Source organism: Mustela nigripes, chromosome 17, assembly GCF_022355385.1.
Source record: "Mustela nigripes isolate SB6536 chromosome 17, MUSNIG.SB6536, whole genome shotgun sequence".
NCBI classification, from domain to species: domain Eukaryota; kingdom Metazoa; phylum Chordata; class Mammalia; order Carnivora; family Mustelidae; genus Mustela; species Mustela nigripes.
The window spans coordinates 12,072,927-12,089,520 of NC_081573.1; the positions used below are offsets into that span (position 1 = coordinate 12,072,927).

General features: G+C 46.6%; 1 protein-coding gene across 3 annotated transcripts; it reads left to right on the forward strand.

The window, feature by feature from the left end:
* The first annotated feature begins 5,500 nt into the window (after nucleotides 1-5,500).
* On the forward strand, nucleotides 5,501-14,003 carry LOC132005143 (zinc finger protein 549-like). 3 transcript variants are annotated; one of them, XR_009400737.1, is made up of 4 exons: nucleotides 5,501-5,736; nucleotides 6,147-6,306; nucleotides 8,205-8,331; nucleotides 9,619-14,003. XR_009400737.1 is itself a non-coding variant. In XM_059381975.1 (3 exons), exons 1-3 carry the CDS (start codon nucleotides 5,704-5,706, stop codon nucleotides 10,434-10,436), a joined length of 978 nt encoding a protein of 325 aa, XP_059237958.1. In that variant the 5' UTR covers nucleotides 5,504-5,703; the 3' UTR covers nucleotides 10,437-14,003. The 3 variants fall into 3 exon arrangements, 2 of the variants coding, with proteins under 2 accessions (XP_059237958.1, XP_059237959.1); XM_059381975.1 differs by lacking the exon at nucleotides 6,147-6,306 and having other exon boundaries at nucleotides 5,504-5,736; XM_059381976.1 differs by lacking the exons at nucleotides 6,147-6,306; nucleotides 8,205-8,331 and having other exon boundaries at nucleotides 5,504-5,736.
* The last annotated feature ends 2,591 nt before the right edge of the window (nucleotides 14,004-16,594 follow it).

A 16,594-nucleotide genomic window follows, 5' to 3' on the forward strand; every position in this document is an offset into this window, starting at 1 on the left:
GTTGGTTAAAGCCTCTGCCTTCGGCTCAGGTCATGATCTCAGGGTCCTGGGATCAAGCCCCACACCAGGCTCTCTGCTCTGCGGGGAGCCTGCTTCCTCCTCTCTTCCTGCCTCTCTGCCTACTTGTGATCTCTGTCTGTCAAATAAATAAAATCTTCAAAAAAAAAAAAAAGAAAGAATTTAGTCCTAATGGAACATGGAAAATACCATTTTATCTAACTAGTGAAAGAAAGAGGTTGATCAAATGTCTTAGTCAGTTTGAAGGCTCTATTTAAAGAAGATAATTCCTTCTCATTTCTGAGAGCACTGAGCACAGTGAAACTGAAGGGAAAAACAGTGTGGATGGAAGAAGAAAGTATATCCAGAGTTGTGTGAATAAATAGGGTATTGCAGGGTGCTTATTGTTCAGTATTTTAACAAATATTTATTGTGTAGTTTATGGGTTTCAGACACATTTCTAGGCATATGGAATATATCAGTACACAAAATATAAATAGAAATCCTGGAATTTACTCTGTAGTTGATGAAAAATGGAACAATGCACCTGTGATTCTAAGTCACACAGTGCGTTAGAAGGTCATACAGAAACAGGAAGAACATGGTACAGGTGATAAAAACATCAAGGATTTGAGATGGATTAAAGTTGTGATTGTCCCTCCCTCCCCCAGACCCCTACCTTCCTGGTCCCTGTTTGAGGGAGAGTGGTTTCATCGGCTCCTCTTTACCTTTTTATCTGGCACTTCTTGCTGTGGGGAACTTGAGGGGTCTCCTTGGCCTGGATTCCGGAATCCTGAATCTAGTCCAGGGCTTATATGATAAAGTCCACATTTCTGGCAACCAGTACAATATGAAGCCAAAGATTGTTCCTGAAATGGCGAGCAGTGTCTGGAGGTTTGGAGTTGAGGCTGAGTGGATAGTGTTCGGGGAATCATGTCTGCTTTATATCTGGTGGGAATTGAGAGGGCAGTGGGGGTGGGATTCTGTACTGGAACTACTGGTTGAGCAGTTGGGCTTCTGTTCTGAGGGTCTGGGGAGCCACAGAAGATTTGGAGCAGAAAAAGGAGGTGATCTGACTCATCAGGAACAAGTCCTCTGGGAAATTCTGAGTGGAGAACCAACTTTGGGGGCAAGGAAGGAGAAAAGTGCAGCAGTCTGGAACACTGATGAAGTTGGCTGGACCAGAATGGTGGCCGTGGAAGTGGGGGAGGTGGTTGGATTCTAGATCTCTGGGAGCTGGATGACTGCAGGGTTTGGGTCCAGCACCTACAAGAATGGAAACACTGTCAACTGAGGTGGGGTCAGGGGTAGGATTCAGTTTCTGGGGCAATACTCAACTGGTAGGAGGAGGAAAAGAAAGGTGACTTGGCTGTAGGAGCCAGTGTGTTCAGATCCTTAGGGATGACAATGAGTTGGGTGTTCAGCGAATGAATTGTAGGTCTTTATTATGTCTGCTGGGCACAGAAAATTGAGGGATGGGGGCAGAAGTCAGTCGTGGAATTGCAGCCTGAGGTGATCCGGAGACTCCAAGGTAAGTTACTACAACAGTCCAGGGGAAGGCTGATGGTAGCATCATAGCAATGGCTTTGAAGTAGGGAGAAGAGGTTGGTTTTTCTTTTTTTTTCAAAAAAATTTTTTAAAGATTTTATTTATTTATTTGACAGACAGAGATCCCAAGTAGGCAGAGAGGCAGTAGAGAGAGAGGAGGAAGCAGTAGAGAGAGAGGAGAGAGCAGAGCCAGATGTGGGACTTGATCCCAGGACGATGAGATCATGACCTGAGCTGAAGACAGACACTAAACTGACTGAGATACCCAGGTGTCCCTGTAGATGAGTCAGTATTTTCTTACTTGTCTTATTTCAGTTTTTATGTTGTTGTTGTTTTTTAATAATGGAAGCCTTTTATTTTCATATAGTTTGTGTATATTTTTTGATAAGTTTTATATTTGGCTTGAGAGCTCCTGCTCTATAATTTCACAAGTATGTTTTCTTCTACCATCTTGTAAGAGTTATATATTTTTATTGAAGTCTTATCTGAAATTAATTTTTCGGTATGATTAAGAGCAGAGATGAAAACTGGAGTTTAACCAGTTGGATACCCTATTACCACTGAACGATTTTTTTAAGCAGCCATTTTCCAATGTTCTGTAGCACCACCACAACCCAGTCTTTCAGGAAGAATCTAAATATGGGAGGCCCTCTCTATAACTTTTATAAATGACTGTTAGTTTTGAACTTGAATTCCAATGCATTATGTCAATCAGACACTCTTTTCTAATTTTATTTTTAAAAGATTTTATTTATTTGAGAGAGAGAGCACACACGCATGTGAAAGAGAACAAGTTGGGTGGAGGGACAGAGAAAGAGGGAGAAGCAGACACCTACTAAGCAGTGAGACCCATTCGGGACTCCATCCCAGGATTCTGGGATCATGACCTGAGCTGAAGTCATACCCTTAACCGACTGAGCCACCCACGCACCCTGTTTTCTAATTTTAAATTCATGACTTGCACTAACCTCATAGAAAAATTACTGCAAACTTTTTAAAAAATATTTTATTTATTTGACAGAGGGAAAGAGATCAAAGGTAGGCAGAGCAGCAGACAGAGAGGGGGAAGCAGGCTCCCCACCAAACAGAGAGCCTGATTCGGGGCTCAATCCCAGGACCCTGAGACCACCACCTGGGCCGAAGACAGAGGCTTAACAGACTGAGCCATCCAGGCGCCCCTAAACTTTTATATGAAAATAATTTTTGTATTTTTATTTTTTTTAAATTTTATTTATTTGACAGAGAGAGATGACAAGCAGGCAGAGAGAGAGGAGGAAGCAGGCTCCCCGCTGAGCAGAGAGCCCGATGTGGGGCTCGATCCCAGGACCCTGAGATCATGACCCGAGCCGAAGGCAGCGGCCTAACCCACTGAGCCACCCAGGCGCCCCATAATTTTTGTATTTTTAAAAAAAGATTTTATTTATTTATTTGAGAGAGAGAAAGAAAGAGAGCGTGAGCAGGGGAATGGGGGAGGGAGGGAAGTTCATGTCACCCTTTCTAAGAGCAGGAGTTACTTAATTTGGATCCTCCCTTTGTTGCCCAACACCCTATGATTATGGGAATATCGTGATCTTTTATTGGATTTGTGTTTCTGAAGTCTTTAAGGGCTGGAATGATCAGTAACTACTGCAATTTCAGATTTATTAGAGTTTGATTTGGACTTTTATATGAGCAAATTTTATTAATTCCAAGACTACATCTTCTTACCTAAGTGTTTTAGATTTAAGTTTATTTTAAAAAAGAGATTTAAATTGGAGTGCCTGGTTGGCTCAGTGGTTTAAAGCCTCTGCCTTCAGCTCAGGTCATAATCCCTGAGGAGGTTTCAGCGGGGAGCTCCCGGCCGCTGCCGCGGGCGCTCAATGTGGCCCCACAGGAAGGGGTCCCCTTGACCTGGCAGATGCATACTGCTCTACCCCGCCTGCTGCAGAACGCGAGTGTGGATCACCCCCCAGCTCGGCAACTCAGCCACCAAGAAGCCACTCACCTGGAACTCCCGGTTTATCCCAGGGGACTTCTAGTTTATAACACTCCTCCCAACTTGCGTCTTTTCTCCATAAAGGTGGGCTCCTCTCCTTAGTCCTTCTGCCTGGGGTTTTGCCATAGCTTCTGTAAGGGCCTGCCGCTGCCAGAAGAACTTGCTTGTGGACCCCGGATGTAGGGGTGGGGGAAGGCCAGGTGGAGATGTCCAATTGGTGCAGCATGTGTATATCCACTAGGGTGAATTGAGATCCGATTGGCCACCTGTATAGGGGTGGGGCTCAATCAACCACATAAAGGTTGCTGTGCCAGGCTAGCAGAAAAAGAGGAGAGCTGTGACAGGAGCAGGAGGAAGAGTCCATGGGAGCGGAAGAGTCGGTGGAGTGGAGGAGCTGTAACAGCTCCACGAGGGGTCCCACCACGGGGGGTTCCTGCACCGGCAGTCTCCAGCCTCTGGCTGTCCTGCCTCTGGCAGCCCCGAGCCAACGCCTGTAGCCCCTAGACACCAGTGGTCCAGTGGTCAGCAGTCCTGACATCTGCAGCCTCTGGCAGTTGCGCTGATGATGGTTCCGAGACGCCGGCGGTCCAGTGGTCAGCAGTCCCGACGCCTGCAGCCCCTAGACACCAGTGGTCCAGTGGTCAGCAGTCCTGACGCCTACAGCCCCTAGAGGCCAGCGGTCCTGAGACCCCAGTGGTCCAGCAGCCCAGCGGCCGGCGGTCCAGTGGTCAGCAGTCCTGACGCCTGCAGCCCCTAGAGGCCTGCGGTCCTGAGACCCCAGTGGTCCAGCGGCCCAGCGGTCAGCGGTCCAGTGGTCTGCGGTCCCCACGCCTGCAGCCCCTAGACGTCAGCGGTGCAGAGACACCAGCGGTCCAGCAGTCCAGTGGCCCAGCGGTCAGCGGTCCTGACGCCTGCAGCCCCTGGATGCCAGGGGTCCCGAGACACCAGTGGCCCTGAGATGCCAACGGCCCCTAGCCGCCAGCAGCCTCGCCGCAAAATGCCTTGCCACCCCGAGCCACGAGCGGCCTTGTCCGCAGCGGTGGCTTCCTCTGGGTGGCAACCTTCTCAGAGTGGCATCGTGGGGAGCAGAGTCTGTGTCATCCAGGTTGTCCTCGTCATCGTCGCTGTCATTGTTGCCTCTTTGTCGTCGGGAGCAGCCTCGTCCGGGAAGCGGTCTTGTCCAGAATGGCCTCATCTTGGGAGTGGCCTCTTCTTGGGAGCGGCTCCGATCATGGAGCGGCCTCATCTAGAGCAGCCTCGTCCGGAGCGGCCTTCTTGGGAGTGACCTTGTCGGGATCATCGTCATCGCCTTTTCGTAAGAGATAGCCCTGACCGGTCAGTTTGATTCTTTTTTTTTTTTTTTTTTTTTTAAAATATTTTATTTATTTATTTGACAGAGAGATCACAAGGAGGCAGAGAGGCAGGCAGAGAGAGAAAGAGGAGGAAGCAGGCTCCTGGCTGAGCAGAGAGCCTGATGTGGGGCTCGATCCCAGGACCCTGAGACCATGACCTGAGCTGAAGGCAGAGGCTTTAACCCACTGAGCCACCCAGGTGCCCCGGTCAGTTTGATTCTTGATGCTTGGCGCGAAATAAAGTTTTATTTGACCTTCGCTTTGTATCAGTCTCGTTCCTTTGATCACGGACCCTAACAGCTTCTTCATCCTGGATTACAATTCTTTTATTCCCAAATAAGCCCATGTTTGACTGATAAGATAACTGGCAGTTTTGTGTTAAGGTTAACAGGTTTTGTGGACTCTTATTTGATATGTTTTTATATGATATGTTTTTACTTTGTCCTTCCATAGGGACCACCCGACTGTCCACCTGTAGCGGAAGCTCTCACCCCGCTGCAAGCCACGAAGAAAGGAACTACGTTACCCAGAAGACTGTGCGCCCAACTTCCTGACCATGCTGACCAATGAGGACGTAGAGAGGGCGTGTCCAAGAGGGCGGAAGGCCAGGGGGCGGGACTTCCCGCTGGCAGCTCGTGGAGGCGGTGCTCCCAATCTGCGTCCGGGGGAAGGAGCTAGAACCTAGGGGAGCCGACAGAAGGCACGTATGCACCGCGCGGTAGCGGGTTCGAGGTTCACTGTGAGCGCTAATGCGGGGAGCTGCGCTCGGGCCTTCTGCCCGCTGCCGCAGTTATCGCGCGTCCCCTGGCCCAGTTGAGCCCGCACGTTACGATGGTGACGGTCGGGCTGGCGTACCCGGCTCAGGTGAGAGCGTGTGTTCTCTGGACCTCACCGGCCCGAGCCCCAAGGGGGTGGGTCTCCTCGAGGGCACTGTCAGGCCCAGCTCCCCAGAACGCGGGCGTTCGTGGGCGGGGGCCCATTTCTGGCCTCCCGTGGGAAGCGTGAGGAAGGGGTCGGCGCGTGCGAAGCCCCGGGCGCGTGTGAGACGAGCCTTGGCAGAGCTGGGGGTCCGACTGCTGTCTGCCGCGAGCAGCTGGGGCGGCGGGGTGGGTTGGCGCTGTGCGGCCCGTCAGCGGCTGCCCGGGGAGGATGGGCTTGGGGCACGGGGGAGACGGCTGCGAAGGACGCGGAACCGTGGTACTGGTGTCCCACGGCCGCGCGTGTGGCTGGAGCAAGACAGGAGGAAAGACTCTACGTCGGCCTTCTGCCTGCAGGTCTGGACGCGCTGCGGCGAGGCGCTGGTGTGAGGAGCAGGCTTCCGGGAGAGCTTAGGAGCTGGGTTTCGGACACACTGTTCCCGAGCTCCCACAGCAGAGGGGATGCTCTGGCGGCTGCAGTCTCTGCTCTGGACTCCGCGGAAGTGGGCGCAGTGATGTCCGTGTCGTGACCGCCCGAGTCCTGTCCCAGGACCGAGCCTGAACTCTCGGGTTTAGGCTGGAAAGATCTGGACGCTTCTTTGAGATAGGCCCTGAGAGGAAGGAACAGAGAGCTGGGACTGGAGGGCAGGTGGAGCACCTGCAGGCAGGAGGGTCCCGTGATCCAAGGCTTTATGGTGGGAGGGGAAGTTGGAATGAGGAAGGAGCCCTGCTGAGGTGGGAAGGGGAGGTGTGAAGGCAGGTGAGGGTCTCTGTTCTGAGGCTCAACAGACTGACTACTCCCCATGGAGCAAGGATATTTGGCTCTAGGAGGAAGCTTGGAAGTGCCATTGCTGAGATGGAAAGTTCATAGCAGCACTGACCTGAGCTCAGTGTTTGCCATGTTGCATCTGAGATATTGCAGGGATCTCTGAGTGGAGGTGGCAGGTGGGCATCTAGAAGCAAACATCTGGATTTCAGGGAAGGGGGTTCAGGTTTGAAGACACCACTCAGTGGTGGCAGGCATGCAGACTGTGTCGTATTTAAGAGGGGGCAGTCTGCAGATCATGGTGGCAATGCCATTACAGGGGAAGGATGGCGAGGATATTCTCCATGAACTGACCCACTTCTTGGGCACATGGATAGGGATGGCTGTCATCACTAAGACCTGAAGAGGTACAGTGACCATGGGAGTGGGGGTGGGGTGTGGGTGTAAGGGAACAGGCCTTAAGTGGGAGTCCAGGTGGTGGCACAGGATTCCCAGGGGCTGGATGCAAGATTTATCAAAAGGCAGAGCAGGGAGCCTAGGTGGCTCCATTGGTTGGGTGACAGCCTTTGGCTCAGGTCATGATCCTGGAGTCCCGGGATTGAGTCCCACATAGGGCTCCCAGCTCCACAGGAAGTCTGCTTCTCCCTCTGACCTTCCCCATTCTCATGCTCTCTCTCACTTTCTCTCTCTTAAACGGACAAATAAAATTTTTTTTAAAAAATTACAAAAAAAAAAAAGAGTAGTAACAGAGATCAGATGACACTGAGTAAGGCATGCTACATTTTTCGCTCCACAGGTTCAGTTTTGTGACAACTCTTGCTGGAACCTGAAGCGTGTCAGATGGGATGACAGATTAGCTTAAGGGAAGAGGAAGTCAGCTGAGTCTCTTGGGCTGCGGTGGGAGAAGTGGGCCCGGCTTTGAATGAGATGAGGTGAAAAGAGGTGTGACTGGTGTGAGAACAACACAAGCAGCACTGGGGAGGAGGAGGGCTTAGGGGGTCTGATGCCTACATGGACTAGAGTGGCTAAAGTTGGAAGACGGAGCCAGGCAACATGGGGTGGTCCTCACCCCAGCACTCAGAGCAGTGCGGGGACTGCGTCTAGCAGGAGGGTCCCTCTGATGCCCTGGGATAGCCTGGGATCCTCTGGCATTTGGCAATTACTGGCTGGGAACCACTTGCAGAGTGACATATGGGGAAGTCAGAGAGGTGCCTGTGACAAGGGCTCTAGGTGTCAGTGGTGTTGTGGGTGAGTGGTTGTGACCTGGCATGTGAGAAAGGAGCGGTTCCATTGTGCAAATGCAGAGGAAGTGTGAAGATGCACTCAGCATCCTTGTACTCAGGGCTAAAGGCAGAAGGCTGAGCGTAAGTGACATAATGGGGCATGATCTGTGTGATCCTAGGAGGGTTGACTCTGAGGAGAGTGGCAGGGACTCTATACAGCGGCCTAGAGCGTGGGTAAGACTGTCTCTCTCCCCATTTGTTCTTACTGATGACTGGCAACAGTGAGGCATTTGACGTGACAGAGAGGGGTACCCTAGAGTGGGACCTGGTGTCTCCTCTGAGTTGGGGAGCTGGGAAGGAGGGCCATGGCCTTGGGGGTCTTGGCTAGAGAGGCTGCTTATGCACTGCTTGTCCTCTTCATGACAGGGCCATGTGACCTTTGAGGATGTGGCCGTGTACTTCTCCCAGGAGGAGTGGGGGCTCCTTGATGAGGCTCAGAGATGCCTGTGCCACATTGTGATGCTAGAGACCTTGGCGCTTATAGCGTCCCTGGGTAAGGACCCTCATTCCCACACCATTGCCTTATATGAGGCTCTGCTCTTCTCCTTTTTCCAAGGATCTCTGTCCCTGCCAGAGCTGGGCCCTGGGCATTGCTTCCTTCCCTGGTCCTGGCATAGGTGTTGTGTTTGCTGGGCCTGGGCTTTATGAAACCCCAACATGTTCTGCCTTAAAGCCTCTCACAGAAGGGTTTGGTTTCTGAGCCTTGGACCTGCCTGATCCGTGCTGATTAGCCTTGTTCCTCCTTACTTTGTTGACTGTTCTCATTTGTGGAAGATCTCTGTCATAGGTTCTGCCCTTCTGTTTTTGTACTGCCTGTGTAGGGAATTATAGACACTGTCATGGTCAGTATTTGCAGGAAGCCCTAAATTATTTTTGCAAGACCATCCTCAGAATCCTCCTCCCAATAAACTTCTTTCCTGTAATCTGTTAGTGTTTGGGTCCCTCTGGGCCAGTGTCACCCACTTAACTGCCCTGTTTTCTCCTGAGGACATCAATCTGCTAGGTCCCAGAAAATTGCCTACATTGAACGGAGGGGTAAGGAGAACCCTGGGTACCTGATAGCTCAGACACCTCTCCAACCATAGGAAGGGGGATTAATAGGATCTGGTGAGGAGGAGCAGTGGGAAGGCATAATTTCAGGATTGAGTATAAATCATACCAGGAAACTGTTCTTTGCTCATTACTGTTTTAGTGCCAAGACTTGTGGCCATACTTTGCTTCAGTCCTTCTTTCCCGCCCTTGACATTTTGCCCACTTGTCATTTCTGCTGTGACTTCTAGTCCCTGGGTCTCCCCTACATCTATGTCCCTCACATCTTTCCCCTTTTTCTCTATCCACAGTGTTCTGCTACATTACCCTGCACTGTGTGTGTCATGAGATACGCATATAGCCCTAAATGATTGACCACCAGCTAAAAGGCAGTTGTCTTCTTCTGGGGTGGGACACACATTCTAAACAGTACATACTTGTCACCAACAGGCAAGGTCCTGCTGAGAACCTCTGACAGAGGAGTGAGTTGTACCAGACCTTTTTTGCTGGCACAGCACTGTATCCTACTTTCTTGCTAGTTGTGAGGTCCCTGTCTTCCCACACACTGTTCTATAACCATCAGAGGCCCAGTGCTACACAGTGTCTCCTTGCCGCACCTGCTCCTGGCTCCCTTGTCCTGAAAACAAACCCATGGATTCAGTCCTGGTTTTGTCCTACACACATTTGTAATGGGCTGTCCTGTCCCACCAAAGTCTCATAATACACTTCACTGGTATTTTTCTGCTCTCAGGTTGTCGGCATGGGGTAAAAGCTGAGGAAGCTTTTTCTGAGCAGTGTGTTTTTGTGGAAAGAGTGTCACATTCCAGGACTCCAGATCCAGCCCTGTCTATTCCAGGGGCTTGTTCCTGTGTTGTGTGTGTCCCAGCAGAGAAAGACATCTTGTACCTGGCTGAGCATGGAGGAGCGTGTGCTGGGCTGAACCTGTGCACTTGTGGAAAACTGTGCTTATTTAGTTCATACTTAGACCAGAACCAGAAGCAGGACTGTGGCAAGGAGGACCTTGGAAGGGAGGACCACAGGGCTTTGTTCATAAAGAGCAAAATCCTCGTGTCAGACAATATTGTCACCTTTGGGGAAGTTGAGGATGGTTCCCTGGGAAGCCTGGGCTCTCTCCAGCACCAGGTGAAGAGCATCCACACAGTGGCAGGTGGAGCAAGGCAGTCTCTCACATTCCGCGAGGGCAACACAGCATGGATGGGCAGGCCTGCCTCAAGAAGGTTAAATTCAAGGAGCGGCAGAGTGCTCACACTGGAGAAAGCCTTCACGAATGTAGTCAGTGTGAAAAGTCCTTCATCTCCAAGAAAAGACTTCTTGAGCACCAGAGAATCCACACTGGAGAACGACTTTATAAGTGCAGCGAGTGTGAGACGTCCTTTGTCTACAAAAGCAGACTTCTTGAGCACCAGAGAGTCCACACTGGAGGAAAGCCTCACGAGTGTAGCAAATGTGGGAAGTTCTTTAAGTACAAATCTAGCCTTAATCAACACTGGAAAGTTCACACTGGAGAAAGGCCTCATCAGTGCAGTGAATGAAATCCTTCCCCTATAAAAGCAGACTTCTTGAGCACCAGAGAATCCACACTAGAGAAAGGCCTTACAAGTGCAGCGAATGTGGGAAGTCCTTCATCTATAAAAAGAGACTTCTTGAACACCAGAGAATCCACACTGGAGACAGGCTTTACAAGTGCAGTGAGTGTGGGAAATCTTTCTTCTACAAAAGAATACTTCTAAGGCACCAGAGAATCCACACTGGTGGAAAGCCTCATGAGTGTAATGAATGTGGGAAGGTCTTTAGACACAGAACTAGTCTTCTTCATGACTGGAAAATTCACACTAGAGAAAGGCCTTACAAGTGCAGTGAATGTGGGAAGTCCTTCATCCATAATAGGAGACTTCTTGAGTACTAGAGAATCCACGCTGGAGACAGGCCTTATAAGTGCAGTAAGTGTGAGAAGTCCTTTGTCTACAAAAGCAGACTTTTTGAGCACCAGAGAGTCCACACTGGAGAAAAGCCTTTTGAATGCAGCCAGTGTGGGAAGTTCTTCAGACATAGCTCCACCCTCCTTAAACACCAGAAGGTTCACAGCACAGAAAGCCATCTCAGCACGGTAAATGTGGAAGTCTTTCATCCACAAAATAAAGATTTCTTTTGCACCAGAGAGTCCACACTGGATAAAAGTTTTAAGAATGCAGCAAGTGTGGGAAAACTTTCATAAAAGGATTTGAATTCAATGAGCACCAGAAACTCTGGAGAAAAGCCATATGAATGTAATGAATGTGGGAAATTCTTTAGACACTGATCACTGATCCACTCACATTCAACACCAAAATGTTCATGCTGGAGAGAGGCCTTGAATAAGTGTAATAAGTATGGGATGTCCTCCATGGACAAAAGAAATCTTGAGCAAAGAGAATTCAAGCTGGAGGAAGAAGCTTTGAGTATAATGGATGTGGGAAATCATAGGAAACCTCGTCAGCCTCAAGGACAGACTTACTCAGCACCACAAAGTCCACACTGGAGAAAAGCATTTCTGTGCAGCAAATATGGAAAGTATTTTGGTGGAAGATATTGCTTCATCAGGCCCCAGAAAGTTCACAGGAGAGAAAACCCTTAGTAGTAGACAAACACCTTATTTTTTAAGCCATGTTGAAGCTTGGAGGTTATGTGCCCTTTGGGGCAGGTTTAGGATAGAATTGTGGTTTGCCAGTGTGAAGGGGTGAACAGCTTTTGTGAGTCACAGTGTCATGTCAGGAGCACAGTATGAGTCAGAAAATACTTCTTATTCCTAATTTAGCATCCTTTGCATTGCTTCCTAAGACATCCTGGGAAATACTGCAGGGCTTTGTGATTAATAATGATGTTGCAGTGCGTTCCTGTGTCATAACCTACTAAGGGATAATCTGATAGGTTGGTATCAGTTTGCATTCTCACCAGAAAAACCAGAACCAGAGTTCCAGGTTCTTTATATCCTTGTACCTGGTATGGTCAGACTTCCTAATTTCAGTGGTGTAGTAGGTGTGTAATGGCACCTGGTGATTTTAATTTGTATATCCCTAAGATGTGATATTTAGATGTTTTTCATGTGTTAATTTCCAGCTATCATATCTTTGGAAATTTCTGTTTGTATGATGTATTATGTTAATTACTGAGTTTTGACATTTGCCCATGGATTATGGATAAAAGTTTTCTATTTTAAATATTTGCCAATATATTCTTCCAGTCATGGTGGTGTTTTTTTCAGTTGCTTTTCTTGTGAAAATAATTTTTTAAATTTTAAGGAAGTCAAATTTGTCCATTCTTTCACTGGATATTCTTTTGATCTTGTATATAAGAAATGTTTGCTGAAAAAAATTGCCAAATTTAAAGACATAATTTTCTCTTTGTTTCTTTAAGTTTTTTTTTTTTTAACTGACATGTATGTGCCTCCTTTTAGTTAATTTTTGGACATTCCTTTAAAAAAAAAAATGGATATCGGGGCACCTGGCTGGCTCAGTTAGTAGAGCATGTGACTCTTGATCTCAGGGTCCAGAGTTTGGTCCCCACCCTGGACATACAGATTACTTAAAAAAAAAAAAAGTAAAAAAGAAAAAAAAACATGGATACCCAAGAGCTGCTACCATATTGATTTAAAAGATTATTCCTTCTCCCTTGAATTGGCTTTTGTATCTTCACTGAAGATCCGTCATTTCTCTGTATGTTTATTTCTGGACTTTCTTCTATTGCATTTATCTATTTCCTATATTTTCATGTGTTGAATAATTTTTTAAAAAGATTTTATTTATTATTTATTTGATAGAGATCACAAGTAGGCAGAAAGGCAGGCAAAGAGAGATAGAGGGAAGCAGGCTCCCTGCTGAGCAGAGAGCCCAATGCGAGGCTCAATCCCAGGACCCCGAGATCATGACCTGAGCTGAAGGCAGAGGCTTAACCCACTGAGCCACCCAGGCGCCCTGAATAAATTTTTTTTTTTAGTTATGTCTTGAAATCAAGGTCATATATTCCTATAACAGTCTTTTTCAAAGTTGTTGTGGTCATTCTTGGTCCTTCACCTTTTCATATGAATTTTAGAATCCATTTGTCAGATGAATGTATAAAGATGTGGTGTACACACACTCACAATGAAATACTACTCAGCCATAAAAAATGAAATCTTGCCATTTGCAATGATGTGGTTGGAACTAGAGAGTATTATGCTCAGCAAAATAAGTCAATCAGAGAAAGACAATTATGATATGGTCTCACTTATATGCAGAATTTAAGAAAGCAGAGGATCATAGGGGAAGTGAGGAAAAAATAAAACAAGATGAAATCTGAGAGAGACAAACCATAAGAGAGTCTTAATCATAGGAAACAAACAGGGTTGCTGGAGGGGATGACAGTGAGGGGATGGGTAACTGGGTGATGAACATTAAGGAGGGCATGTGATTGGGGCACCTGGGTGGCTCGGTGGGATGGGCCTCTGCCTTCAGCTCAGGTTGTGATCTCTGGGTCCTGGGATTGAGCCTTGCATCAGACTCTGCTCGGCAGGGAGCCTGCTTCCCACACCCACCTGCTGCTCTGCCTGCTTGTAATCTCTCTCTCTCAAAAAAAATAAATAAATAAAATCGTAAAGAAAAAAAGGAAGACATGTGATGTAATGAGCACTAGGTATTCTAGAAGACTGATGAATCACTGACCTCTACCTCTGAAACTAATAATACATTATATATTAATTAATTGAATTTAAGTTAAAATACAAGAAAAAAATAGAATCCACTTATCAATTTCTATATCACAAAAAAACCTATAAGGATTTTGTTTCAGATTGCATTTAGTCTTCAGTTTAGAAGAAATACCGAGTGTTCCAATCCATAAACATGATATGTCTCCTTTTATTTACATTTTATTAAAGTTTTGATGGGGTGCCTGGGTGGCTCAGTGGGTTAAAGCCTCTGCCTTCGGCTCAGGTCGTGATCCCAGGGTCCTGGGATCCAGCCCCGCGTCGGGCTTTCTGCTGAGCGGGGAGGTTGCTTCCCTTCCTCTCTCTCTGCCTGCCTCTCTGCCTACTTGTGATCTCTGTCTGTCAAATAAATAAATACAATCTTTAAAAAATAAAATAAAATGTTTTTCACAGTGGGTTTTTTTTTAAGATTTTATTTTTAAGTCATCTGTACACCCAAAGTGGGGCTTGAACCCACAACTCTGAGATTAGTTTGCTTTTTATAGGCCTCACATATCTTATATATCTCCAAGTATTTTTCTCTGTCTGATGATGTTATAAATGGTAAATTTTACATCAAATTTCAATTTGCCAGTTGTTTGGTGTTACACTGAAAGAGATATTAAGCTAAGGATAGAAGCAATCCTCCTCAATCTTATAAATGAGGTCACAAAGAAATGCTTACAAGTATTATGCCTTAACATCCATTATTAAAATTTTCCATGATATTAAAACAAAGGGAAGATAGCTCCTCCTTTCTCTTATTCAGTTATCCTGGAGTTCCAGTTTCATTCAGTAAGGCAAGACGATGGATAGGTAACATTTGGCAAAGAAGAAATAAACCGCCTAAAATATTTCCCATGTTGTTGTCTTCACCTCAAGTCCAAATGTAGATACCAGTTTACCGCCTCCACCCACCCCAGACTCCTGAATTCATCACCCATTCACTGTTCTTTTCTTAGGATCCATCATCTTCTGTTACGCTATGCAACTTAATATAAGTTATGAATTGCATATTGCCTTTTCCATCAACTATGGAGTAAGTTCCAGGAGGGATTTTTTTTTTTTTTACATTTTTGCATTATATATTCCATGTTCCTAGAAATGTGCCTGAAACACATGAGGTATATAATTGATGTGGTCTCTTTAAAAGATTTATTTATTTTAGAGAGAGAGCAGCGGGGAGGGGCTGAGGGAGAAAAAGAAACCTATGCTCAGCTCAGAGCCCAATGCAGGGCTCAATGTCATGACCCCCAGATCATGACCTGAGAGTCAAGAGTCTTAACTAAGGACACCACCCTGGCGCCCTGCAGCCATAATTGATGTTTTAAAATGTTGAACAAAATGACAAAGCACATTTAACATTTATTTGCCCAGCTCTGGATATACTTTTCTAACTTCACCCACAGTGTCTTTTCCTTCAGTTTCACTAACCTCAGCGTTTTCAGGAATGGCAAAAAAACTTTCAAATCTTCTGAAAAGCCCCAATAGGCATTTGATTGGCTTCCATTGCTCACTTATTAGATCTCAGATTCCTTTCCTTCCATTCTTTTGGGATTTTGATTGTGTATTTCAAAAGCAGGTTTTCCCATTTCAGTTTTTGCCACTACTGATGGATATCTTCCTAAGTACTTTTTAATAGCTTTCATTGGTTTGCTTGGTCTGAAATGTTTTCCAGTTAATCTCTACTCCCCATGCAGACACTGTCACTGCCCTTATAGGTGAAATGATAATCATTTCCCAGCAAGCAGATGAGATCCTGGAATTACAGAACTTTGTCTCAGTGTATACATCCCCCTTGCACAGATGCTGCCATGGCCATCCCTGTCCTCGGAGCAAACAGTTTGGGAAGGAGCTCTTTTCAGGTGTCTGATTCTCTCCCTCTTATTCTGCTCTTTCCCCAGCTGTGTTCTCTCTCTCAAATAAATAAATGTTTTAGTGATGAGATCAAATTTACCTTTATTTTTACATACTAATGGTACAAATATTTAAGTGCCATATATTTAAAAGTTTCTTTTTTTTTCAGATTTATTTATTTATTTGAGAGAGCACAGGCAGGGAGGGGCAGAGGGAGAGGGAGAGCAGGAGTCTTAGGCAGACTTTGTGCTGAGTGCAGAGCCCAAGGTGGAACTTGATTTCATGATCCTGAGATCACTACCTGAGCTGAAATCAAGAGTCAGATGTTTAACCAACTGCACCACCCAGGCACCCCAATAAATGTTTTTTTAACAAGTTGATAATGCATATTTATCAGTAAAAATATATCCATATACATATGTGTGTGATTTGTTTTAGATGCTTCTTGTTCTGTGTCCCTGACTTTTCCCTGCATGTGTTTGTGTGTGTGTGTGTGTGTGTGTGTGTGTGTGTGTGTGTTCATGTTCATTCTGGACCATAGTTTTTTTTACTTAAGAATATATTCTGGAATGGGCGCCTGGGTGGCTCAGTGGGTTAAACCCCTGCCTTCGCTCAGGTCGTGATCCCGGGGTCCTGGGGTCGAGTCCCACATCAGGCTCCCTGCTCAGTGGGGAGCCTGCTTTCGCCCCTCTCTCTCTGCCTACCTCTCTACCTACTAGTGCTCTCTTGTCTGTCAAATTAAAAAAATATATATATATATATATATATTCTGGAAGAAAGTCCAGTCAGTTGTGCTATAATGGAATGTATGTGTTCCTAAAAACCATCAAGCTATGCAAAATCCAAAATAAAAATCACAGGGCTTGAGTGCCTGGGTGGCTCAGTGGGAGCTCTGTCAAATAAATAATAAAAATAATAATAAATAAATAAATAAATAATTTTTTAAAAAATTTATTTGACAGACAGAGATCACAAGTAGGCAGAGAGGCAGTCAGAGAGAGAGGAGGAAGCAGGCTCCCTGCTGAGCAGAGAGCCCGATGTGGGGCTCGATCCCAGGACCCTGGGATCATGACCTGAGCCGAAAGCAGAGGCTTTAACCCACTGAGCCACCCAGGCGCCCCTAAATAAATATTCTTTTTTTTTTTTTTTA